This window comes from Strix aluco, chromosome 2 (assembly GCF_031877795.1).
Source record: "Strix aluco isolate bStrAlu1 chromosome 2, bStrAlu1.hap1, whole genome shotgun sequence".
Taxonomy (NCBI): domain Eukaryota; kingdom Metazoa; phylum Chordata; class Aves; order Strigiformes; family Strigidae; genus Strix; species Strix aluco.
This window is the reverse complement of record NC_133932.1, coordinates 19456905-19484863: the sequence shown is the minus strand read 5'-3', so window position 1 is coordinate 19484863 and position 27959 is coordinate 19456905. Positions and strand designations below refer to the sequence as shown.

The 27959-nt window shown below is 36.6% G+C and overlaps 1 protein-coding gene across 6 annotated transcripts in view; it reads left to right on the top strand.

Moving 5' to 3' along the window:
- Window positions 1-24318, top strand: part of DCAF6 (DDB1 and CUL4 associated factor 6) — a 91123-nt gene extending 66805 nt beyond the window's left edge. For 4 of the 6 annotated variants that reach the window (XM_074812531.1, XM_074812522.1, XM_074812513.1 and 1 more), the window contains 8 exons: window positions 248-331; window positions 504-825; window positions 5646-5687; window positions 11834-11972; window positions 17869-18025; window positions 19577-19665; window positions 22147-22252; window positions 23867-24318. In XM_074812531.1, the coding sequence (XP_074668632.1) occupies window positions 248-331; window positions 504-825; window positions 5646-5687; window positions 11834-11972; window positions 17869-18025; window positions 19577-19665; window positions 22147-22252; window positions 23867-23931 (1004 nt within the window). In that variant the 3' untranslated portion in view covers window positions 23932-24318. The remainder of the gene's footprint in view (window positions 1-247; window positions 332-503; window positions 826-5645; window positions 5688-11833; window positions 11973-17868; window positions 18026-19576; window positions 19666-22146; window positions 22253-23866) is intronic. The other 2 variants (XM_074812540.1, XM_074812509.1) reach the window with 1 other exon arrangement.
- Window positions 24319-27959: the final 3641 nt, after the last annotated feature.

Here is a 27959-nt window from a genome sequence, read left to right as displayed (position 1 = left end):
CATTAAGGAACAAGAAAGAAATGCTTTTTTCTTTGTTAGTGTATTGACCTGGGCAAATAGATAGGTTTATATATACTGACTTTTATTGGATTAGTATTTGAGATTTCAGTAAAGTGACATGGGGACTCTAGAGGGGATTGCTTTGATTAGTTTGATCTAGGAGTGCTAGTATCATTTAGATTTGCTTACATTATAGATGTGCATCTAAATGAAATCATGTGATTTAATATTAAGTTGTTTAATTCAGGAGTTTCAGGTGAATCTCACAAGGAAGAAGCAAGTGCTGAAGAACCGAAAAATATAGATGAAACTGTAGAGATGAAAGAAGCAAGTATGTATCTGTACTCTTTCAAATATAGTTATATGAAGTAGAGAAAGAAAAACTAAATTTCCAATATAAACTCAGTATGCATAATTTACCTTCTGTGACCATTTATAATGTCTTCTAAAATAGGCTATAATCATTAATGTTGTGACTTATTTTCCCCAATATTTTTGGTTAGCTGTATCAGATAAACCTGGTCCTGAGCATTCTGGTATCCAACCAGAAGAAAATGGCCCCAATGTTGACACTGTCTCTGGAAATGTAGAAGAAGAAGCCTCCTGTGAAAAAAGTGCAAATCAAGAAATTTCAAGTCACAGTACTGAAAGCACTGCCAACTCGCTTGCTGTAAACGATGAACCTCAGCTGCACCCAGAATCCTCAGGGCTTGCAACTCCAGATGAGTCCTCTACCAGGACCTCCGCTCTCCAAGAAACTGATGATAGTGATGATGATCCTGTTCTGATCCCAGGGGCCAGGTATCGAGGAGGACCAGGACACAGGTTAGAGGAATACTTATCTCTGCTACTGCTTGGCAAAATGCCTTTTTTTTTTTTTTTCCTTGAATGGGAGCTCTAGAAACCCATGCCTCATATCTTTAATTAAAATAAGTTTTTCTTTGACAACTAGCCAAGAGCTTGATGGCTGAGTCTAATTTGCCTATATGTATAGCCATATTTTGCCTCCTAGCCAGGCAAGCTCCTACAGATCTAATACCTGCTTGCGCTTACTTCTTGTCTGCTGAATACCCCAGTGCTAAATATTTGCAGTTCTTTTTTCAGTCTTCCTGTAGTCACAAGTATAGAAGGTTCATAAAATTGTGTACAGGGACCTACATTTTCTTTCAACTGTATTTTAGGTGTTCTTACTTTGTCAAAGCAAGAGCTTTTAACTGTTGTTGTTCAACAATGCTGCTTTGTCTGTAGTACATACGTTAAGACTGATGTGTTCAATTTTTCATCTTTTTCTCTGAAGGATAAACTGTAATCATTTTCCTTTTGTTGGTTATTGATTATCAGTATGTATGGGAGTAAAAAAAGATAGATTACTAGTTGTTGTCATTAATAAAAGATTAATTTAGTAAGCATTTTGTATTTTTTTTGTCTTGTAAAATGTAACCAGCTGTTACATACTTGTTTTGATCATTCAGTAAACTTAGCTCCCAATTTGATATTGCTGGTTTAATACCTTTGTTCACTAATTTCAATTCTTGGATTTTTAAAAGCTGTAATAATTATTTAAGCAACATGTCCGTTGTTACACTTAAGAAAATACCTTTTTTACTTGTTTTAGATGTTGTCTATCATCAGATGCTTTAGTTTTACTCCTATCCTGTTCAAAGGCAGTGTTACCTTGCTATTAATTTCTTACGCTAGCAATGCAAATTCTTTACAAGAAGCATTATAATATTTATTCATTAGGATATCAGAAATAATGTCATAGTTGTGTATAGAAAAGGTTTTGAATAATTTGCAGATTAAAAAAAAAAGTCATAAGCCACCACATTGTGAGTAGTGACAAAAAGAACAGTCAGCGGTTGCTCATTGCGTAGCACAAGTAATTCTGCTCACTAAATAAGTTTTTATGAAGAAGCCAATATGTACAGATTCCATCTTAATCCATTAATTTACCATGCAATACTAAGTAATTGTAGATAAATATCTAATGGCATAAATAGTTTCCACTGCAAAGCCAGGGTTCGTTTCTACCTAGTGATTGAAGAGCAAGTTGTGAAAAGCCCTGCAATTTTAATCCCATTTCTGTTTCTGAGCAGGATTCTTAGCTTCTTTTCATGCACCTTATGTTATCTCTACGGTGCAGCAGTTTTTGTAGTAACGTAGTAAGAATGACACTTCCAGGTATCATGTGGCTGTTACAATTTCCCACTAGTAGGGACATCTTAAATGAAGTTACACTTCATCTGACATGCTTTTTTTTCCTTCTTTGTGTGCAACAACATTTCTTCCTGTAGCAGTTTAAATTTATTATATAGGAAAGATCATTCAACTAAATTAATGATATAATTAAAGTTTTTCATGCAGCTCCGTGCTCCCTTATTCTTCCCCCAAATAAAATCTGACAAAAGTTGCTGTGTAGCCAATACTGGTTTAGGATTGCCTCCAGGCTTTCATTACTCAGGTTTAATGCCTGACCAATTCATTTTTTTCTGCTTTTGTGTGTGTGCAAGCAGTTAAGTTTTCTAGTTTAACTTCTGAGTAGCAGTCAGATACATGTTTACATTAGGTTCCCTCCTGTTCTTCTGGTTTCAGGAGTTTATAAATGCCCTCTGAGATACTGAAGAAAAGTAAGAGATCCTATGTGTGCTCAAAGGAATTTGAATTTCCAGAGAGAAAGCAGGCACTGGTGATCTTAAAGGCTAGCTATAAACCCTCTTAGTAATTATATCTCGTACAAAATAGAGCCAAAGAAACTGGAAGTCCACTCTACTACTACAACAGTTGTTATAGCATGTAATCCTCTTCATAAACTGATCAAATTTATATAAAATCTCCCTGGCCCCTTAACTAGTGGGAAGCTACCTCAAAACATTGCTGTTATAATGGCTATAAATGGATTAAGATTAGTTATTTTGTTTTGTGCTAACATACTGTTTTGACTGAAATAATTTTTTCATGCCCAGTGCTTATAATTTGAATGATGTTCACCCTGTCCATTTTCAGTTTTTTCTCACTCTTAGCAGTAAAAATCTGTGGGTTTCCTGCCATCATACTGGTTCCTCTCTGTATTCTTCCATGTTCCCCTTCTTTCCTGAATAAGGTAGACCAGAATTATGCACACTGCGCTGTTTGGATTTTGCTAGGAATAATGGTATGAGCATTACTCTTGGTCTAGAGAAGACACAAGTGAGCTGTAGTTATTTCCTTCTCCTCTCTTGCTTATGGCTGTCTCATAGTGGTGGCTTGTGGTCAGACACAAGATCAGTTCGTATACTGAAGTCTTACCTACTTTGTCATTTCTAATTAATGTGTTCTTATTTTTCACCAGAAGGAAGCTCAGAAGTGTATGACTGTCAATTTTATACTACTGAATTTCTACCCACCTCTTTTTCTCAAGGTCCTACAGTCCCCTCTGTATTCATAAAGTTACCCAACCTCATGTCCTCAATGCACTGCATGAATACATTCCTACATCTTGCTCAAAGAATATTAGCAATATATTAAACAAAATTGCCTGCAAGACTGGTGCTTAACTCCACCAGTATGTTTACTATAGGCTTTTCTTTTTTCTCACTTAGTAAATTGTGTTACCTAACAATTCCTTTACTAAATCTCATTTTCTCAAGTTTATCTAATAATGTAGTTTCCAATGTGTCATCCTATAAGATAATTAATGTCATTAATATAGAAGTAATAAAGTACACTTTTCTCTCTCTAGAATATCTAGGGGGGAGTTGCTTTGGGGCTTGTTTGTTTTTCCTTTCCAGAGAAGGTTATAAGGTTAGCCTGCAAATAATCTACTTTTTTTTGCAGTGGCAAAAAAAATGTTTAATTCTAATTTTTCTCTAGGACAAAAAATATAAAAGAGGTTGTAGCCCTCTGAAACAGAATGCTAAAAGATGTTTGAATAAGCCTTTTGCAGTGTGTACCATTACTAGTTTTATCTGCAGCCAATTTTAGGTTTCTTTAGTTGTGTTTTTTATATACCTAATAACTAGCTATTATTTATATTGAGGAGAAACTGCAGTTGGGGAAATGAAGGTAAAGGAAACTCTGAGTCATTTTCCCACAACTTTCTCCACTGAGAAAGGCATAGTAGACTTCTGATTCTGTACTCTGAAATCATGATCTTAAACTTCCTCTTAAGGAAAAGAAATGGCAGAAATACCCTTTTGATAGCTTTGACAGTGCCTGCAGTTAAATAAATGGAGAACTTCCTGCTGCATCAACTCTGCTGGTCTCAATTTAGTCTTAGGAAGATGGATGTAGGTTTCAGGTTTAGGAATAAAATGTTGTCCAGTTTGCTAATCCCATGTTTACAGAGCTTCCATTGTTTGAGTATAAATCCAACTTCTAATGTCTTCAAACTGAGGATTGGGTCTCTTTCTCTTACGTAATCTAAGAATAGATAGAAGGGACATAATCCTTTTTTTGTGGGTGCTTATAAATCTCAAAACACAATAAGGATAGATAGTTTCTCACCAACTAACCTGAAATTGAACTGTTAGGAAAGACTATGCAACAGATACGGAAACACAAAGTTTGCACCCACTTTAATATTTTGAAAAGGATTTAGAATAGTAGCAGAAAAATGTGTAGAAATACCATGATCATTTGGTTGATAAATTGGCTAAGTCTGCTGAGTGTTGACTGGGAAATAGCTAGGAATAGTTTTGACACAGAAGAACATTTCTTTGAAAGAAATAATTGAGAATGTGGCATCTGCCTTTTTTCTGTAGCATTTCTGTAGCCACTGAGCATCACTGAGCACACTATAGGAATGATGATCAGTGACTAAAAGAAGCTATACAGTTATTTAATTTTTTTACTGTCATTGGGCTAGTCAATATGTGCTCTTTTTAACAAAATGTATAAGGAACTCTACAGAATATTTCTAAATTAAAAAAAATCTGTTTTGTACAGCAGAACAGTTCAGCTATATACTCAACAGAGAAAATAAGCTTCTGGGCATTTTAGGGAATCCACAGGAAAAGATCCCTTCTCTTACAAATACAAGGAGATATGCAGGTTTTTAAGTCTTGAAGTATGCATGTAGCATATCTTCTTTAAAACTTACCAAGTCCAGCAAATTTAGTTGGAACAGAGATAGGTAATACGGCTTGCCTTAGCACCGTACTTTATAATCTGTGGGGAAAGAAAATAATCTATACAAAATGTATTTTCTTCATGCACAGAGAGTGCAGTTTTTAATGGATTGATCTTAATTTTCACAAATTAGTCAAAACAACTCTGAGGGCTGCTTTCCTACTTAAATGACTGAATTAATTTTGTTTGGACTTTGACAGAAGCTGATCTATGAGCAGAGGCTAAGCCTGGAAAATGTTAAACTAGTAGGTTAAAATTTCAAACAAATATGAATGTAAAATGGAAATGATTATGCAGCTGCTTCCACTTCTGCTATGATCTATGAAGAATTACTGCATTTTATAAGATCAACTTTGTGTACTGTTATGTAATCTGAATACTTATTTTTGCTGAAATCAAAGTAGTCTCATATACTAATACACTGACGAGGAGTCTTCTCAGGTGGAATATGTAGAGCGCATTTTGTGATAGATGCTAACCTTTTAAAAACATGATACCCAGCATTTTTGAATGACTTCAGTTGTTGTTCCCTTTACTAGATATAATATCAGAGGAACAGCGATAGGTGATAGAATAATGAGGTAATTAATTATTTTCTTCCTCCCCTCCTCCTTTTTATTGCCATATAATGGATTTATCAGGTTCTTGTTTTTCATATCTAACTGGCATTTTAAGAATTGCTATACTTTAAATGCGATGATTTACAGAGCATATTGCTTGAGTTATATTTAGCTGCATGTATTGCATGGAAGTTGAAAAGAAATGGCAGTGTATACATTTAACAACCTATTAACCTTTTTATTGTGTGCCATAGAAATTAATGGAATTTGAAAAGTGTGTAGCTTGTGAAAGGCCAATACCTTTTTTTATTCAGCTGCTGAGGAACGTGTTATATTTGCATGTGCCACTGCTGACTTGCTTTGTCTGGTAGTAGAGAACACCCAGTTCTGGACAAAAATATAAGAATACATGTATCAAAGACTGTTTATATTTTTTGCCTGAACAAGGTTATGGAACTGAGCATAATTATTACAACTATATTTGATAATACATATTTAACAAGATACATGCTAAATCTTACACAGTATTTCTTGTAATGAAGTTAAATGAAAAAGTCATTTGATCTCATATTTCTCATTGAAATACTTGAATGAATTCACCGTAAGAACATACAAGACAATTTAGGCAATTGTGTTTGGCCACACGCCATAAGAGAGAGAAACTATCTACTGTGATTTAATGCCAAAGGCTATGTATAGGGGAAATAGCACAAAATAATTCTAATGATGAAAATGATATCTTGGCTTTGTGTGGCTGGAAAGGAAAAGGCTCAGGATGTGGTTTCATAGAAGACTTAGCCTGAGTCCTGTATTTTAAATGCCTACAGGAACATAGCGCAGATGTATATTTCTTTGTCTTCTATTCCAATCTTAGCTGCAGTTGGAATACATGGATTTAACTCATGAACTTTCTTAAAGGTTCAGGAATCTGTGTACTACTTGTACTTTAAATTTCGAGATAGGCATTCTTTCTATATTAAACATGCTTACCATGGAGTTCTTTAGCTCTTCAGCACAGCCCGTGGGAATATTTGTTTAATATTGCTATAAATTTAATATAAAAATGAATGATGCATTCAACATAGAATTTTTTATCAGTATATTTTTCTTTGATTTTCATTGTCATTCTGCAGCATATCAGGTGAAAATTTAAAAATGTTTTGTGGCTGAGAATAGTTGAAACGATTGTGTTGGAAGGCTGGGAAATTACTTAGGAGTGCATTATGATAAACATTTCTTTTTTTTATATGGTCAGCAGTGAAATAACTTGGGCTTTAGGGTAGAGTCAGTGTGCTGTTAACATGATGGTTTTGCCCTTGTTTTTGAATTATCTTAATGCTTGAAATTTGACAGCAGTAGTAAATCTCTTCCACAGGTTCAGAGGCTTCTAAAGGAACATGATTATTTATTATTTAGTAAATAAAATCAGAAATACAATCAAATCTTGATATTTAGAAAAGTAATCTATTATAATATGGTGGTTGTGGGGTTAACCCTGGCAGGCAGCTCAGCCCCACACAGCTGCTCACTCACTCTCCCCCAGTGGGATGGGGGAGAAAATCAGGAGGGTAAAACAGTGAGAGAACTCGTGGGTTGAGGTAAAGACCAGTACAGTGGCTTATTAATTAGTCACCTTCCTGAGCTGGATTTCGCTTTGGTGATGGTAGCCAGCTTGTTAAGACACACAAGTTGGAATTCTTGGGCAGGATCATGGTAGCTGGCAGGTGGATTTGTCTACACAGTCAACAAAGAAATGACCATAAGGCATCACAGAAACAGGTTCTAAATTAATGGGTATAAACCTGAGGTTCTCTGCAGTTGCTTTGGATAGGGAAAATAGTTCAAATGAGAAGATGGCAACAAGAGGGGGAGAAAAAAAAAAATCAATCTTAACTTGAAAGAGCAGAACAATGACCAGGGTTTCTGGTACTTAGCAAAAAGATATGTTTGTTTGTGTATAAGTAAATTTTGAAACTTAAGAAGTGACAAAAATCCTTAATACTGGAGGAATCAATACTGAGCTCAATACTCAGTACAGTGCTGAGACAAGAGAGATGGAAAAAGGAAGCAAGTACATGTGAGTTTTACAGCCAGATGCTGCAGCCTAGCTCAGGAGACGATTGGTCTGTGATAATGGCGTTTAGAAGGAGCAGGGTTATCTAGGGTACCAGATTCATTTTATGCAGCCACTACGTCTGGACCTCTAGTGGAACAAAGCCAGTAGTAGAATTCCTGTAGACTGTTTACAGATTCAGTTGATGGATAATTGTTCAGTTTTCCCTCTTTTGGAAAACATGTCATTAGCTTTGACTGTCTCTCTTCTAACTAGTAGGTGACCATAGTTGTTTTAAAACATGCAGGGCTAGTTAGCCAGAAATTGCTTAATAACATAGATTGGGAACTGAGGTCTGCAGCTTTCTCAGAAAACAATTTTTTTTTAAGAGCAATATGTGACATATTGTGTTTTAAGAAACAAACTAGTTATTTAATTGTGCAAATTGCATAGATTTTTGTTTAAAAAAATTCCTTATTACACTTCAGAATTTCTAAGCGTGTAGAAATGGCCTATGTGACAATTTTTTTTTTAAGGCTTAATTTACATGTTCACATCTTTTCACTTCTCTCTATGTATATACATAGCTGTGGATCAGTCTGCATCACCGGATCTTAGTGGTTTTGTTTTTTTTCTTTTGAACCTATCTTTAACTGAAATAATATAATGGCTTCACTTCTAAATCCCTATTCCACTCATCTAGGGCTTAATTTAAACGGGCTTTTTCTAATTAATGTTTACAACAATCAACTTTGAAGACTTCAAACCTGGCTGCTTATAAGGGGTAAAGTTGTGCTTTGGTTCATGTCTATATTCTTACTTTTGAAGTAATATTTAAAAATTATCTTTCCACAAGGCATGCTTCATTGAAGTAGTGAAAGTACCATACATCATATTGGGCTCAATCTTACAAGACTCCACACACCAACTTTACTGTAAGATATTGCACTAAGGTACCACAAAATTTGGCAAAACACACTTAAAAAGGCTTCATACCTGCAGACCAGACAGTAGTACTGAATTATTCTGAATTCAGAGCACTACCTACAGTATAATGGTGTAACTAATACAAAGTTCAGTTTCATTGGCTTTACAAGGCTTAATGTTTTCTGTACCATAAAATTAATAACATTAATCTATACCCAACATTTCTCAGGCATCTTCATTAGTTGATGCCTGAATGTGAATGCATAATACAACTGTATTAATTGATGGAGTTGCTTGAGGAGTGCTGACACAATGTGCGTAAATGTCATTATCTGAACACTTTGTGTTTGGAAGAGTAGACAGTTTGGAAGGGAAGCAGTGGCTCGGTCAGGCTTAGTTTAGGCTGAACTTCACAACAGCATGAATTGCACAGTGCACTTCTGTATCTGCTGATCTCCAAGTGATTAGGCTACTATCTATGTTGGCACAGACAGAGATTCCTTATCACAAATACAAATGAAAATTAAAAAGCAAAGAAAACAAATGTTGGATTTTTAATTGTTTTTTTCTTTGTATAACTTTAAAAATGTATAGAAAATCTGTAGTTACGGAAAAGTAATACCACTCAAAGAGAATTCTTTTCCCTGTAATGTTTGTTCTGAAATATCATTAGATTGAGCTCATATTTCTCTTTTTTCTGGAGAAGGCTTGCCTCTGCCAGGTTCCTGCTTTTAGCAGTATGTTACTAGGGTGCCTGATAACAGTATCACAGTTATAGCCATGTGTGCTTGGCTGGATTCTCCCTGTTGAAGGTAAACATTGACTTTACAAGATAACTAAATATCAATCCATTCATGCTTTTAAAATAAGACCCACAATCAGGATTTTAAATTAAGAAATTAATTTAGTTGAAAGACAGCGTTTTTACCAAAATTTGCTTCTGTGCTTCTGCTTTTATTTAAAAATGCATGATTCTGACTGCTGAATAGTCTTGAGGTTTTTTTGTAATGTCTGCATTCAAGCCTAGGGGAATTTAAGCGGAGGAGATTAATTTTTCTAGGGATACTAAAATGAAAAATTATGCAAGAAACTACTCTGGGTCACCAGTAAGTTTAATACCATCTTCTAATCCCAAGACTTGTTACTGCTATCTAGCAAGTAACCCTTATGTAAGAGCTAGACAAGACTACTGCTTTGTTAATCCTAATGTTTAACTCCTCAGCTTTTTCACTGCACATCATTAATTAATTAATGTGGATAAATACACCAAAAATACAAATAGGAACCATAGTAAGCGATAAGCTGTAAGGCTAGCCGGCATGCTTCTGAAACCAAAAGGGTCTTACTGTGCTGAAGAGCTGTGTGTGCTGTTTCTAAAGCTGTGTGATCACTGATGGGGTTGGTAGCAGAGCAGTTTGTTATTATGTGATTCTTGTTTTTACTTTCTCGCACAAAACAAATATGTACAAGTAATTGTTTAAAGTTTCTGTGGTTTATGTAGCCTATCAAATACACGCCACCCTTCTTTTTCCTTCACATAGAAGTAAAATGGTGAGGAGAATAATTCTGTGATCTTTAAAGCACAGTAGATAAAGAACATGGGCTTCTTTTTTTGTCCTCCATTGTATGAAGAATTTGTGAAGAGCCCTCTTCTTAAATCTGTTGAAGATAAAAGTTGAGACCTCATATGTTATAAGGACTAACTAACAAATACAGTTTAGCATATTTCGTGTAGTATAAAGAGGAACTAGAAAATTGCCTAGATACGAGATTTTGGGGGGATAGAAAACTCTCACAAAGGAAGTAGTAGTAGTAGTCTATTTTTTCTGGGATTGTTTGCTAGACAAACATCTAAGAAATATAATAAATAGTCTACTGTTAAGTGCATCTACTGGCTAATACTTACAAATCTCTTCTAGTTTCTTCAAAAAATAAGTATTAAAATATCTTTTAAAAGCTTAGCTGTATGAGATGATGACAGTTTGTGGGTTGTTTTGTGGTTTGTTTTGGTTTTAAATCTGTATTAATGACTTTCATTTTCCTTCTTTGCCTGGCTGTAGGATAACACTTATTTTACCTTAATTTTTTTTTTTGGTCCAACTTTCTCCTATGACAAAAATGAAACAAAAATCTAAGCAGACCACTGGCTGAGAGAATTAGTTATGAGGTAGATCTGGTGGGGGCTTTTCTGGAAAAGAAGACTTGTGCAAGAGTCTCCAGGATCAGTGACTGAAACACTGTACCACATTACTTGTGGACAAATTCAAGCTACTAGCTTTCTGGTAGCAGTGCACTAAAGTTGCAAATATATTCAGTTCTGACTCAGTGTACTTTTCAGGGTCATTTCCTGTAATAGTTTGACTCCTCATATTCTTCTAAAATCTGTACCTGCTCCTTGAGAGTGTGTTCAGGAGTCAGTTCTTGGACTGTGTTCAGGACCTCAAAGTTTGGTTATAGCTGGAATTATGGAGATCTGCAGACTTTGAGCTAAACAGGAAGAATTTGGCACCGGGGTCTTTTCACAGATTAATCAAAAAAGAGATTCCTGGAGTTAAACATTCACAAGACAAAATATATAATTAAGCTAATTTTTCTGTTATTCTAGGATTTCTTTTGTTGTTTCCCTCACTGCTAACATATGGGATAGTTGCTACAATAATTGATCTCAAATCATCTCTTGCCTTTAGTAGGAACTTTTTAAAAGATGTCTAAATCTTGAGTCTTGTCACACGAAAATAGTGAAGAGAAATACATTTAATGAAATTTTGAGGAAAAACCATGTCACGCTGGAAGGTGCACTAGATCCTTTTAAATTTCAAAACCTGCTTTTTGGCATGGGTTTTTCACTTCAGAATTTTGCTGCCTCATTATGGGTGGAGGATATCTCTAGCACTGAAGATTAAAGTAGCATGTGAATTTTGCCAACAGCTGAAGTTTGTTCTTCAGAGGGGGCATAAAATGTTGCATCACTTGACATTCCACTGTCTTGCATGCTATTCTTGTTCTAAGCCAGGGTGGACAAAATTAAAGTCTGTAGTTTTACATTTGAGATAATGTTGATGTCTGTTCAAAACTCATGGAGAGTGTGTCTGAGTGCCTAATTATTATTTTATAGTTCTTTTTGATAGCCCATTTCAGTGTTTAGAAATGGACTCTCAGTAGTGTTCTCTTTGTCTGCAATTTATAGACGATCTGCTGTTGCCCGCATTCAGGAGCTCTTCAGAAGGAGGAAAGAAAGAAAAGAAATGGAGGAACTGGAAACATTGAATATTAGACGTCCTTTAATAAAGATGGTTTATAAAGGTCATCGGAACTCCCGAACAATGGTACAAACTCTTTGTATGTTTTGGGAACTGCAGAGATTTTACAGACTGAATCAGTGTAGCCGCCACACTGATGTGCTTGCCAAAAATGATATTGTAACATATCATAACCCCTTTTTCTTGCATATTCAGTTGGAAGCCGCATAATTTGTTCTAAATGAAAATTAAAATTAGTGTGACTCATGTCACCATGGTAGGCATTTAAGTTGTCTTGAATTTAAGACTCTCCCCTTAACTTCCTTTGAAATCTTGGGTATTTTTCTTCTTTTTAATTTTGTCTGTCACCTTAAGTGGTATAAAATGTGCCTACCTTCAAATTATGATTTAATCCTCACTTTTCCTTCCAAGCTGTTCAAAATTATTATTTAATCTTTAACTTTAAAGAACTTGGAAGAGAAAGTGAGGATTAAATCATAGTTTTAAAGAGCTTTGACATCTCTGAATTAAAAAAAATGAAATAGTGCTAGTTATTAAATCATAATCTAACTACTAGATACTCTGTCCTTTTCATAGAAAATACTGTATTTTAAGAAAAATGCAGTTACTGTGTTTGTAAAGCAGTGGGGCATGAGAAACAAATGCTGTTTTCCTTGCTATTTCTTTTTTCACTTTCTACAGTATTTTGAAGATGCAAAGTTCTGAGTAGTAGGTGGTATTTTGTAGAAGTAGCAGGTGTATTATTTTGCAGATGATCTGCAGAGTAGTCCCTCTACCTCAAAAGCAATTCAAGAGTTTGTGTGAATGACTTTGATTACACTGGAGAAAATGCTTCAGTAAATGCATAGTTCAGTCTACATAAGCAACAAGGCTTAGAATAAATTTTGATTAATGACAAGGAGTTTTGCACTGTATTTCAGGAATTTAATTTTAATTACTCAAAACCCCAGTAGTTTAAAAGTCATGTCATCAAGCACTTTGTAGTTAAGAGATATTAAAACTAAGCTTGCCTAAGTGGTCTTAATTCAGTCTCCATCTGTGTATGTGTTGTTATGCAGATTATTTTATGGATTTTGTTGTTTGGTTCCTTTGGGATGTGGGTTGGTGGTTTTGCTTTTGTTTCACATGAGCACCTATGACAAGGAATGCACACAATGAAAGAAGATGTAATTTTCCCTGTTGGTTTCTGTGGTGGCAAACTTAATTTTAATTTATTTTTTTTATCGATACTCTCCTTCCTGCACGGCAAGGGCTGATGGTATTTCCCTTTTACATTTGTAAAGGAGACAACTTAAAGAGGTCTTGTTTCCTACACACCTGAGCAGCTCAGGGATAAAGTTGTCAAATGCATGAACATGAACTGTTTTAATACATATATATACACACACACATGCATATATATATATAAAAGGAGATTGGATTAAGGTTATGCAGGCAAATTCTGGTACTTCCTTACTTTTGAGAACTTAATTTGGCAATCTTACAATTTGTTTAATAAGCATATTTTAAGTGTAATTCTTACACTGTCAGAAAGCAAAAGATAAGTAGCATTATATTAATGTTTGCTTGCACCATAGGCAGGGTTGGGATGTTTTTATGTCCATCACGTAACCACTCAAATAATGTCATTAGAGTCTTGGCTGTTATTGCTTTTTCATGAAACAGACTGGGAAGTATGGTAGCAGGGGGTGTGATGGTAGTGGAATGATGGAGGATGGGACTTCCTGTTTCTCTTTAGCTCTTGGAGGAAAAAAATGCTCTTGTGACCCCAAATTCCCTTTCTTTTACTTCAAAATTTGTCTTTTGCCATGTGTCTTCAGTTCTTTCTCCCCTGTCTGTTCCTCATTATCTTTCCATCCTGTCCTAGTCTTATTTCCTTTCATATATACGCCATTATTCCTCTATTCCACTCACTCCAAGTCCCATTTTAAAATGTTAACTTTAAAGAAACTTTTCTTCAATAGAGCATCTGTGTGTAAATAATAAATGGTCTATGTTTTGTATGCATACGGTAGAAGTGAGTGTGTATATGAGTTTGAAAACAAAATTTTTAAATGTGAATTTCAATTCCATTAATTTATGTGGTGCTAAAATTAGGTTTTATGAATATTAGAAATGTAAAATCAGCAGTTACACAAGAGAATACAAAGGAAGCAGGAAGAAGTCATAATTGAGATTTAAAATATAAAGTTATTATTGAAGATAATTTAGTTGTACTTCTAACAGGTTAATGAAGAATATATACTAAGAGGAGCTATAAGACAAAAGCTGTGAAGAGATTAATATACTGGAAACATGTCTTTTACTACAGAATCCAGGAATGCAGTTTGTCTGGCTTATTTTTAGACATCAGGATGACTTTATTGCACTGACTGCAATCATTGGTACATATTTTATAGACAAAGATCTCACAAGCCAGAAATTTAAAACTGGACATATTCATGCTGGAAATAAAGTACATATTTTTTAACAGCGGTAAGGGTTCAGCTTTAATGATTCTTCATCATGGTGATTTTTAAATCAAGAAAGCTGGGGCAAAGCACAGAACAAGGCCATGTCTTTGTCCTTTTCTCCAGTGCACTTTCTGAGAAAACTATGCAAAAAGAAAGATAAGGATGCAGACACTGTCCTCTTTAGTGCTTTATTGTGATGTGTTAATTGGAAAGTGTGTAAGTGGTCTCAGACTCAAAATTCTGTCCCTTATGCTGGAGATATTCTTAAATACTAAAAATTAGGAAATTATTTTATGCTAAACTTCAAACATTGGACATCATCTCGATGAACTCTGAAAGCTGCTGTGTAGGAAACTTCTGTTTACATAGGTATCTCTTTTGCCCAGTGTATGTCAATCTGAAGAGTTCATGAGAGGTACTGGTAACTGTTTAAAGGGTAATCTTGTGTGCAGGATTATATTTTTAACTTCCAGACTCTTTTCTCCAACACAAACTTCAGACTGTTGCGGAGCTTTCGGCTCACCTCTTGTGACTAAGTTTTGACTGTTCTTGAAGCAACATCCCTCTTCCCTCTGCCACCCCATCTAACCTCTCACCCTGTAGATGATGTAGAACAAAAGTAGAAGAAGATACTGCTGCCTAGCCTGTTCCTATCTTAAATAGTTTAACAATGGTTATTTTGAGTAAAATCAGAAGTGATTTCTGAAGAAGAAATCTAGTGAAGGAAGTGACCTATTCTTGTTTGCTCAGACTAATCATTTGGCTTCATTTAGGTTACATCTTTTTAGGCAGGAAGGGCAAGAGAGGCCTTGGCATGGAAAGATTATTCTACGTTGAACAAACCTAATAGATGCTTCTTGAAAAAAATATTCTAGGGTGGCTTTTTTTGGCTCAGATGTTGAATAAGCCACATTCTTTCAGGCTGTAATCATAAGAGTATCTTGAATGTAACAGGTGTAGAATAATATCAACACTATATTTCAAGGAAATGGATATCTGATGCTGCTGCCACTTTTTCTTGGCCTGCAATTTCTGTCGTTTACATGATCATTTTCATTGTAATGCTACTCTGTTTCATAGGACAGACTGCTTCAGCTGCTTTCAGTTCCAAAACTCATGAGGTTGCAGATTGATGAAACACTCAGGGTCTGGGTTTTCCTACTGAATTAGTAAACACCCAATTAGTAAATAATACAGCATATACTACACAAGTAATTGTTTATAAATAAATAACATTTAAGAAATAAAAATAGTATTGTCTAATATAAATAATAAATATAAGAATTCATACAAAAATACAACTAGTATGTATAAATGAGTATCAGATAATAAATTGTTCTTATAATCCTATGACAATACTATGTTTTGGGGAGAGAGATGGGAGCAAAGAGGAAGAAAAGTTTAGATTTATTGATTCGCTTGTCTCCCAAAGATTTTTTTCAAGTCAAGTACATGTCAAGTTAGCTATCTTGTCATTGTCTATATGTGCTATTTTCTTTAATTCTCAGAATCAGGGACAAGACAGTCTCGCCATTTTGAGGGGAGAGATAGAAAAGTGTTCACAGCATTGTCAGCAAATGCGTATGGGGAACAATGATGCTGATGAGACCATGAATATTTATGGACCTTAAGACAGTAGGCTTAAATACCTTCTGAATTATAGCACTTCACACACGGAGAGAGAAACAGATGATGGAATATACCATTATATAGTGTACTAGCCTAAAGTATGAGCATACTGTTCCCCAAACCCCCCCCCCTTTTCCTTTTACCTAGAGGATGATGATGTTCCTCTCTTCATCGGATGGAGAGAAGGCTGTGTGTAGATGGCAGGGGAAGAAAGGCAGAATGTGACAGGAAGCCTTTGTCATCTCTGCTGAGGCAGGCCCCCAGCTCCAAAGGAAGCCTTCCATCAGCCTCCTGTGGTGCTGTCAGAGCTTCCTGGAGAAGCTGCCAGAAGGGAAAAGCCCAAGTGCACACTGTCTGTGTCGCTTCACTGACTGTGAGGCACTGCAACAAACTATAACAGTTGTGGTGAGAAGTAGCTGGTTTTCTGGAAGCCTTCTCAAGGACCTTGGGTCTTTCTGCAGCACCCTTCAGTCAATGGCATGTCCAGCCCAGTTGTGTTCACTCACAGAGAGATGTGCACACTTTAACTCACATTGCAGTATTTATGAATTTCCTCCTATCTTTTCTAGTTTATGAAAAATTTTTGAGTAATCAGTGTATCTTTCAAGTAAAAATTATTGCCATGTTATTCTCAGAGGTATAGCATTTCCTCTTTCAAATGTACAGTTCTCCAATCAGAGCAGTATTCCTTGAATGTTTTAATTACAGACAATTATAATCCAGGGTCAAATTACTGTGTTATCAATAACATTAGAGAAGAGTTAGCTGTAGGCCAAAACCAAAAAACATCCAATTATAATTTCTGATGAGTAAGAGATTTAAAAATTAATATAATTTGTGTGATTCTAGTCCAGTCAGTGCAAAATAAAATTCCATGAACTGGCCCAATATTCTAGAGTGACCCTCAGTGTGAACAGTAGGCCCTCAAACAACTCAATGCCTTTGCAAGATAGGTTTTATTTTGCTCTCTAAATTTATACACAGCAACATGTGTATTTAAAAAAAACTTTTAAAAGATAATAAATAGTCCATGTTGGCAACATATTACACATACTCTTTGCTGACAGCATGGGAACACTACTGATACGTGACAAAGGTTAGCCATACCACTTCAAACGTTTTGCAAAGGTGCTCTTATACCTCAATAAAGTAACAGTAGGAACAACCGTATAGAATGGAGCACATCATCGCTGTGTGAAGAAAACTGGGATATTATTTGTTCCACTTGCAGGGAGAGATGCTTTACTTTCATCTACTATTACTGTAATAGCTGAAGGGTTGCTTCTACCTGGATGCCTTCCTTGTTCAGTGTCTTATACCTTCAAGTTTGGCCTTGGACTAAGAAGTTTTAGTTCTTACCTGATTGATTGTAGAGGGGGGAGAAAAAATTCCTGAGTTTGATTTCATGACCCCTTTTTATCTGTCAGACCTAGTTAATTTCCACTCCCCAGTTGTCATAAGCTTCTGTCTTGTCTCCTCTTCATCTGTAAGTGGAAAATCCCGACCAGCCTGTCACTTACTTTAATTTACCAAACTCTTCCCAAAAACTGTTTCACGTACCCTTGTCTCCAGTATCATTCTTGTCACTTTGGAAAGTGCAAATCTGCTGTCATTTATTTTCAGACTGCTCAGTCTGCCCCAATTCCTCTCCCTTTTTTTTTTTTGTTAGCAGCCACTTTGCTCTGGAGATTGTTAACCTTCTGAATTTTCTTTTTTGATAATTTTTCTTTAAATGTTTCCTTTAAATTTTCTTAAATGTTGTTTCTGCATTTGTACAGCTTTTACTTCAGAGACAGTGTTAGTGCAGAAATGGGAGTATACTCTGATGTGCTTTCCAAGCTAGACTTATAAAGTAATTGTTATTTTTGGTTTTACTGCAGATAAAGGAAGCAAATTTTTGGGGATCTAACTTTGTCATGAGTGGTTCAGACTGTGGCCATATTTTTATATGGGATCGACATACTGCTGAACATCTCATGCTGCTGGAAGCTGATAATCATGTGGTGAACTGTCTTCAGCCTCATCCATTTGACCCAAGTAAGATGATAGTTTTTCACAGTCTACATGTTCAGGTTATCTGTAGTAAAGCATTTTAAAGCTCAGTCTTAAATTCTTTGCTCAATAGAGCATTATAATGATTGAACTATTGTTCATTTTTTCCCATATAAATTAGATAATACTGCTTTTAATTTTGTCTTTTACTAATGACCTTTGGCCCTTAAAACCTCCTTTATCATTAACATCTTGGAATGAAAACATTACTGACGTAGTATTTATAGAAAGTTAAGATGTAGTAAGAAGAATCTCCATTTCTTGGTCCCCTCGATACACTAAATGTTTTCTGTGACACTAATGAGGGAAATATGGGGTCACTGAAATGCCAGCAACACTTTGGGAATTGATATTGGAATCTGGTCTCCACTGGGCTCCGCTCAAAAAAACTGAATGAAGTGGGTGTCTCAGTATCACTGGCTTTGTGAGACTAGAAGAATGAGTAAAATTCATAGAAATTCTATTAATTTGTATTTAGGGGAACATATTTATAGAAAAGATGGACCAAAATAGTAGAAGGAATCATATGTTGTCTGACATGTAGATGGAAAATCTGAACCATTCTGCAGCTTCTGACACAGCCAAAGAAAGTATTCATGTTATTTCTTTTTTTCATAGCTTATATGACTGTAGAGTAACAGTCAAGCAAATAAAGTTGTTATAATAATACCAGAAGAAGCTGGGGTTTTTTGGACAGTTTGTGGAAACATGGAACACTGCTCTACATTGGATAAGCCTCAAACTTTTAAATGCTTAATTGAAATTGTGTTTCTGTACAAGTTTAGAGTGTGTGGCTAGGTTGGACGCTTTTTTTGGAAGCTTCTTTCAAAATGCCCTGTAGCTTTACGTATTTCTTGACAGTGTGACTATCTCCCTGTAGCACACTGAAAATGTAATGAAGAGGTCATACTCCTTGTAGGACAGTTAATCTTCTACAGTTTTCCAGTTACTGAGATCTTTCTATGCAATTTTATTCCTGTAGGTGTTTTGTGCAATGATACAGAGAATGTTTTGCAACTTTTTGTTTTTCATATTTTAACAAGTGTTTATAAGAGCATCTATTGCTTCTTTATATTTGAATTTCACATAAATTTACATGAAATGCACTGAAATTATTAAATGTCAAAATAGGTTTGAAATGATCTTGCTTCTGTCTCTGTATTTGGGTCTACAAATCCTAAGGCTTTGTTATTAATGCATATGCTTACCAGGTCATCAGCAGAAATATGAGTGAGTAGTAGCTGGGTTTGTTTTTACTTTCTGCTCCTATCTTATGTATATTCTGGTGCCTTTTTTATTTAAAAAAGGAGGCTGTTGATGTTTGCATGTGTTTTCTTCATATATTAAAAAAATATGCAATCTATAGCTCAGATCTCCTATGGAGACAGTAATTACATAGCTGTATGTTCAGCATGGGAACTGACATTTTCAAGTAAATGCTTCCAGTGAAATATTTTTTTTAACTCCAGTTAAGTGTAGAAAATACTGATAAAGACATAACACATTTAATTTAGAATTAATATTGCTTACTTCTAGTTCTGGCCTCTTCGGGTATTGATTATGATATAAAAATTTGGTCACCATTGGAAGAATCCAAGATTTTTAACAGAAAACTTGCAGATGAGGTAAGAACTTTTCCTCCTTTTTAACAGTAATGTTGCATCTTCCAATTCTGTAAAAGCCTTCGGTGCTAATTGCTAATAGTGAATTAACAGAGTTATTTAATGTTCAACAAATGAGCTACAAATAAAAAGCTGCCCTTTATAATAGTTAACATTCATATCATTGGCAGCACACAGAGGCGCTTTGTATTTCATTAACTCTCCTAGAAGTGATACAATATGATCTGGTATTATGTACATGAAAGAAGTTGGAAAAAGTATGAGCAGATACAGAAGGAAAACTGACAGGAATTAAGAAATGAAGGTAGTGCCTGTCTTTAAACAAATAAATTGACTGAAGGAAACACAGTGATATACGGAACAGGGAGTGCAAATAGCAATCCTATTAAATATTCTGTGGCGTAAAAGGGAGTTAAGGTTAAGATTGCAAATTGGGAACTTCATGGAATAAAGCAAACGTTGCAAGCCCAATCAGTTATAAAAGTCCGTATGTAAAGTTATGTGAAGTTATGTAACACGTTGTTTTCTTACCCTCAAAGCAATAACAATGTATATAGCAACTGGCCTATGATGATCACATCATTGACTTCTGAATAATCATAGTTTAATGATTTTTACATAACATAATTCATTAAAATGTTAGATGTTTTTCTGTAAGTAATATATTAGGGCAAATTTGATTGTGGGGTGGTTTGGGGTTTTTTTGTGCAATCTCTTGGACAGCAGTGATATAGTAGACTGTTTTTTTTAATTACTATTTCTCTGTATTTGTGCTATATATATTTAAAACAAACAAACCCACAATCCTTAGCCACCCTCCCCCCCAATCTCCCTGAAAAAAACCCAAGCCATCCACTTGTGAGTTTTGAACCTCTTCCATTATTTTAGCAATAGTAACACTTACTGAAGTGACTCTTCCTTGTATATTGTATGGTAGTTTTAATCTGTGATGTGTTTTGGAGCCTTTGGGATTGAGAAATATTGCTAAACATAAATGTGTGCCAAAAGTAATTATTGCACTGATATTTTTGTCACATAATTTTTAATAATGACAAATTATTTAGAGATTTAATTATTTTAATAAAAAATGTAGAACTTTCAGAGATTTTGACCACAGTGTGGTTTGTAACTTTACATGTTTTCTGGTTTTTAGTTTAATCCCTGTACTGAGAGACAGGAGAGGTTTCCCCGTGTTAAATTTGGCTAGAGTAAGTGCCCAACATATCTGAACTGAATTTTCCATGGAAGGGAAGGTCTAGGGAGGAAGCTTTGTGTTTGGGGAAAGTTCAGTATAGATGTAGAACCGTATTTAAAATAAGAGAGGCCATGACCTTAGTGAATAGGAAAAGACAGCGGGGATGGGAACAAATCTCTGAGTAGAGAAGAAGCATCAGAAGCAGGCTGTCAAAAGGGTGTTACTGATGCACTGTAAAAATAGGAGGTGAAAGAGGAAAAAATGGCAGACTGCTGTCTTCTCAGTTTGCTTCTTTTAGGGAGTGATCAGCTGTGCAAAGTGCCTGGTAAACAGATGAGAATGACAGAAGAGAGGTGCTTTGATTGGGCTAGGAGAAGGCCACTGCAGACATTTGCAAGAATGTTTCTCACAAGAGGAACAGGCTTGAGAAGGAGGCTCAGGGAGAAAAAGAAATGCATTATTTTCCTGCCTTACAGCATCTGATCTGGGAGGAAGGATTGAATAATGGTCAGAACTTGTAACCAACTAAAGGAATTTTTATGCTTAGTAATAATGAAGGAACGTAGTCTAAAAGCTGAGAGACAAGCTAAGGTATGCAAAGCAAGAAGGATGGCACGGGAGTACCATGAGGAAGGAAGGAGACAAAAGAGCTAAAAGTATTCGTTAGTGATTTTTTTTTTTTCCTTGAAACAGAAGGAAAAGCCAGTAGGAGCTAGCTCTTTCAAGTAATTTAGAGGCAAGCTGTAGATGTGTTTAGAAAGATTTATGGAGCTTAAGAATGTTCCTGAACTGGGATAGAGTAATTGCTTGTGTTCCTTGGACTTTCTCCAAAAGTTTCAAGCAGCATGAAGGTAGGAGTTTAGGGTAACCTCATCTCTCTTACTTCCCACATTCTTGGCCAGCGCTGGTGCTAGAACTTTGTTCTCTACAACAGTTGCCATCTGTAACAGCACTTTCTCTCACCGGTCCTCCTTATTTTGTGCAAGATCTCATTTCCAAAATTCTTTCTCAGTTGCTTGTCTTAATATCTACCATACATGTGGACAACGGAATGATGATCTTACTAGAATATTCTTTAGTTATCTGTAGGCAGAGTCCACTGTCTGACTTTTCTTACCACATACAATTGGTGTAACTGTATTTGACAGGAATTATTAAAATATTGCTCCCTTATTGTAGTTTTGGACTCTGTAAATGCCTCTTGCATAGGAACTTTGTATCTACAAACCCATATTGATGCAGTACAGTGTTTATTTTTGATGCTGTTTTTTCCCCTTCCCTGCCTCCAGGTTATAACACGTAATGAATTAATGCTGGAAGAGACCAGAAACACTATTACTGTTCCAGCTTCTTTTATGTTACGAATGTTGGCTTCGTTGAATCATATAAGAGCAGGTGAGAGACTTCTGAAGAGGTGGTCCACCACACCGGTCTATGAAATGGCAGATGGATTGGGGAACCATCAAGATCTTCAGCTGTCTGTGGCTACACTTGGGGTTGGCAAGAAGATTCAAGGGTTGTTTGAGGGTCTCTTAATAGAAGTACTTAGGAATCGTTTCATTAGTGTGAGACTTGCAGTGTTTTTGCAGCTGTTATTTTTTCCCTCAAAGAGCTATAAAAGAACAAAATATATTTTTAGATGTTACCATACTAGCCATCCTGAAATAGCTTATTTGTAATGTAGTATTAAAGAATGATCTCTTCAGCAAGGAATGGTCTTTAAGGGGAGTACTGTGTGATGGGAAAGCTATTGGGGATGCCTGGAAGATGTCGTAGGACAAACTGACTGTCATTGTGGGCTTGGAATTGTCTAGGGGTGAAGGAGGGTGTGAAGATACAGGACTGTGGGAGATACTAATGAGGCCACGGGCAGCTGTTCTGGGGCAGCAGGTACTAGGATGTCCAGTCAGCGAAGGGGCAGTTCCCTAGGCCCTGAAACTGGTGATATGAGGGGTTACATGGAGAATCGTTGGGAACTGGTGTTCCTGGATGTTGGTGCTGAAGAAGCTGATGCATGGGCTGATACTGAAGGTGTAGGACAATGGAGAGACATACTGGGTAGAAAGCAAGGAGAAGTTTTGGGGGGCTGGTATGACATATGGGTCAGAAACCTAACAGAACTGTATATGAAGGTGAAAGTGACTGTAGACACTGAACATGGGGAATCCAGCACTGGCTGAGCAGAGCAGCGAGCTTATAGTGATGAGGTAGGAAGGAAGCTCTGCCTGGCAGATGCTGCTGCTCCTCTTGCACCTCTCACTGATCTGTGAGAATTAGAGAGCCAGGAGGATGCTACTGTATCCAGCCCAGTGGGATGCCTCATCACTGCTGTAACGGAATGTATTAGTTTAGGGTTTTCTTCATTTGTTACGATTTCTTTGGAGTAAAATACTCAAAACTGCCCAACACTTGAGTTACAACAGGTTCAGCAAAAATCTGTGTTATGGCTGGGTGGAGTGTTTCTTAACCTGACAGTGCATGTTGTTTCAGTGATAGATCTTGAGCCAGTCATGTTCCCTCACACATTTCTGTATTTGCCTTTCTCTAAACATTTACATCGAAAGGTACTTTTGCTGATAGTGACAGAGAGCAATTCCTTGGTTTTCTGCTGTATATAAATTTTGTGAAATTATGCAGTTATTCTAGTTTTAGCTCCCCAGAACAGTGTGTCAATCCCCTATATTCACCATCTCTTTTTAATATTATGCTTGCATTCATCCTTCCTGTGCTGGCAGCCAGTCAGCAGCCATGAATTTTCTCCTTTTGTACACAGATTTCACTTTTATGCCTAGAAATCCTTTAGGGATTTTCTCCTGTTCTCCTTTCTTGTGGTAACATTTCTATCCAAATCTCCACTGTCAGTCCATATTGACTTTCTTTTACCATATAGCCCACAGCTATTGTGTGTTGTGTAATATATTGCCCAGGGAGACTGTACACTATAAATATTTACCAAAACCAGAAAACTTTAGGAGTTCTCCTTACTAAATTTATCTCTGTGTCTTACAGACCGATTGGAAGGTGACAGATCAGAAGGATCTGGTCAGGAAAATGAAAACGAAGATGAAGAGTAACTGGCAGTTGTGTGCAAGCACCTAGACGTTAATGGAATTTAATGGAATTTGTATAAGACATTAATTATATTTTTCCTTACAGAGCTTTAGTGCAATTCGAAAGTATTGCTTTTGGATAACCTAACCTTTTGTTTTTGAATGACTGTGTGCATGACTTTGGGAGAGTGTGCAAGTAAAATAAGCAAAAATGTTTTTAAAATGTTTTGCCATGTATGAGGGGTGCTAGAAGATGCAAAGTGCAATATTTTCCTTAACCTGCAAATGTGGGAGCTTGGATCAATGTTTTAAAGTAACTTTCATTATAGTAAAAACGTTGGTTCAAATAAATTTCTATACCTGCTGTTTGCATGTTTGTTGCTTTCTAATTAAAAGATTTGGTTGTTTTAAGTAGTTTCGTGTTTTTTCTTTGTGCAACCATTGATTTTTCACCTTGCAACTATGACCCCATTACTGCCTTCATTTGCATTCTTCCCTACAATGTTTGTGAAGTGACAAACAATTATTTCTTTGTCGCAGATGAAAGTACTGACACGGTAATATTTAGTAAGAAATCTAGGTTTATTAATAACTAACAGCAATTTATTATTATAAAATAATTCAGAGATACTAAAAGAAAGAAAAGCGACTTATTCAGATTCTAAAATGACAAGATTCACACTAACTTACATAACAGTACCTATATATACATATATACACATGCATGCACATAACAAAATGGACAAACATACAGAAACAAAGGTGTTTGGATTCAGTAGAATGAACACAGAACGGACATACACACACAGAAACAAGGGTACGTACCCACACACACACACACACACACACACAGAGTAAAGAGAAGCTAGCTCAAAGAAAATTTCCCTCTCGAGTTTAGAGTAAATACTCACAATGCCTTGGCATTCCTCAACGGGCGATAATTGAGACTCGAGCAGGGGACTTCGCCCTGGCCTTCCGTCTGGAGCAGACGACACCTTAAGGGTTTGGTACCTGAGAGGCGTCCCAGCTCAGGGGAGATGCTGGTCACAGGCCCGCTGCGATCCAGGAGAGCTCAAAGGGTCTCCCTGGTGGTCGCCATTTATAGGGTCCAAGATAATTGACTTTTGTCAAAAACCTTCTGGTGCCTTCCAGCAGTTACAAAAGAATTTGATTAATGTGCGACTCTATTGTTCCCATTTGACCACATCCCAGGCACAGGTGTGCCAGGCCCTTAGGAGTTGATGGGCCATTTTAACCATTTCCGAGCAATTGGGATGGGCAGGAGCCAGGCTCATTAACATTGTCAGTCCTTATCTCCACAGACTGGTGTATAGCTCGGGGGATGTGGGTGGAATCGCACCTAGCACCGAGCAGCCCAACAAAGAGGGGCGGGGGGGGGGGTAAGGATTGCACCACCACATTCTCACAGTGAGCACTGGGATTCTCTGTGACTTTGAGACCCCGTGCCTCTTGGTTCTTGCATTTCCGTGGGCGTAACCCACACCTACCTATGCAAAATTGTCTCTCCCTCAGTCTTACTGTAGTGCCACTTCACGTTCTCCATGCTTGAATCCGTACTGCTGGGGAAATAGTTGTGTTTCACTAACAGATCCATGAGTATGTGTTCCATTGGATTTAGAACAGAGAAAATGTAGTGCAAATGAACACGAATTTGAAAATTCCTGTGCGTTACTTCCTAGGAGTAATTCTTTGGGAAGGAGGGCAGTTCAGTCCCTGTAACAGTCTCAACCCTTCTTCCATACATTTTTGGGTGGCAATGGGGAAGAGGAAGTGAAGGAAGGAAAATGGAGCAGGGAGAAGAGCAGCTTTGTTCAATGGGTGTTTTTGCCAAGATGCTGAGAGGCTCCATCGGGAGCCAGGAAGAATTCTAAATCAGATGGATGAGGGTACCAGAGGCTTCATTACCCTGTTGTCTTTAAAATATACAGTCATCACACAATCTTCACAAACTTTGCTTACATCAACAACAAGAATTCCCCACACCAAAGTCTAAATAACATTATCACAATATTCTGATTCACCATGCAGGCAGGTTCAAAGGGCTTGGAGAAGGGATATAAACCACAGAAATAGTGGGAGATGGGAAAACTAAAACTATTTGAGAAGATGAAGAGAGATTTGTGAGGGAAGAGAAATGGGAATTATGGAACTCAACTGGCAGTAATGGTGAAGACACTTCAAGCAAGGAAGCAAGGAGAGGAAAAGTGGGAGGACATGGACAGAGGTAGTTGGCTGGTGGGTTTTTTTTAAAGGAGAAGATAGAAAATTACTGAGGAAGAGCAAAGTATAGAAACTTTGAAAGTGATCCAGTGAAGTGAATTTAGGAAATGAGAAAATAACTGGGTGGGAGAAGGTTTTGGAGGCAGAGGGTGCTGAGAAGAATAAAGATCTTGGAACACTGGAGTGTTGTGGAAAACGGGGAACTTCACACCCAGCGGAGGTTGGTGCAACAGAGGATGGAAATCTAGTAAGCATCTGAGAACGTATCCACTGTGAACAAGGTAGAGTGAAAGAAGTCAACATAAATTGTTTTTTAAGGTGTGGAGTGAAAGTAATGGCTGATATGGATATTCGTCTTTTCTGGTGACACAAGGAGAAGGACTAAGTGGCCTTCATGGTGGAGAAGGGAGCAAAACATTTATTTTTCTTCACGACATATCATTTTGAGCAAGCATTTTTAGACCAGCAAGAAATGAAAGAATATTTTGTGATGTTGTGGTACACCTATCTGGGGAGGGGGGAACACTGTGGTCTAGAACTACTCAAAACTTGCTGCTCATAGTGCTGCACTGGGTAATATTTTTACTATCACACATAAATTACCCTTGAATTTTTGTAATAGAACAGTACTCCTCTCATTAGATTTTAACGAATTATATAGTAAATAAATATAGTGTACTTAGAGCAGACAACTCTACTTATATATACACTAATTTAGCTGTTAGCAGTAAGAGAAATAAAGCTGTGTTTCTGTTCAGTGTGGCATCTGTTTCATTGATGGACCTATTCCACAGTGAAGCATCCTGAGCAGTTCTGTGAACGAAAGAGAATAACACAATGCTTGATGCCGTTGTTAGGGCCTCTCTAGATTATATTTGAGATGCATTTGCTTCCAAAAAGAATGACCATGGTGTTTCTACAGAAGCCTGACTTTCTATTTAGAAACTTTTGCCTTTTGAAAACCAATTTTTTATCAAGATGTATATGGAGAAGATATCCTTTTTCTTCACTAGAGAGGTTTTATAAATCATCACTGTGGATGTCTGTCTTTCTAAAAATAAAAAAGCTACTTCTGCCACTTTTGCAATTGCCAGCAAAGAGCATACAATATAAACCAAAAGCAACAATCTCGTCTTTTCAGAGTTCCCCAATAAGCATGTCATTCCCTAAAGCTCTCTTATTTATTCAAAGGCTAAATATTAACTTTAATTCTAGATGCTTAGCTGTGGGTTTACTGATTAAAAGGAAGGTTGAATCTCAATAAGGGTAAAAGTTTAATATTTGGAAGATTTTTTTCAAATGTCAATGAAGCTTTTCAAGGAGTTTTTCCAAAACTCAGATACCCATAACGTTTGGGTGTTTTGGGTTTTTTTTCATTAACACTTAGGTAATGGGCTAAGTCTCAATTCCTAGAACCATGCAGTAATAGGAGCTGTTGGCAGGAGCAGGAGGGATGCTGGTAATTCTAGTTTGTAGTAGAAAGAAAATTTGAAAATGTTATTCAAATGTGCATAGAAGTTAATAAATAAGTAATAAACCAACCCACAATCCAAAACCTCACAATTTTAGAAGCAAATCTTGTGATCTGGGTCTGATTTCAGACTGGGGCTGCGAGGTGGGTGATGCTGCAGGAGCTCCCTCTAGTGCCACCGTTCATGCTGCATTTGTAGAAGCACGTGTCTTCGTGTGCAGAAACGACAATCTGGGGATGTGTACTTCACGCTAATAGTGATGCAATACTTCACAGAATCACAGAATCATCGAGGTTGGAAAAGACCTTGAAGATCATCCAGTCCAACCGTTAACCTAAC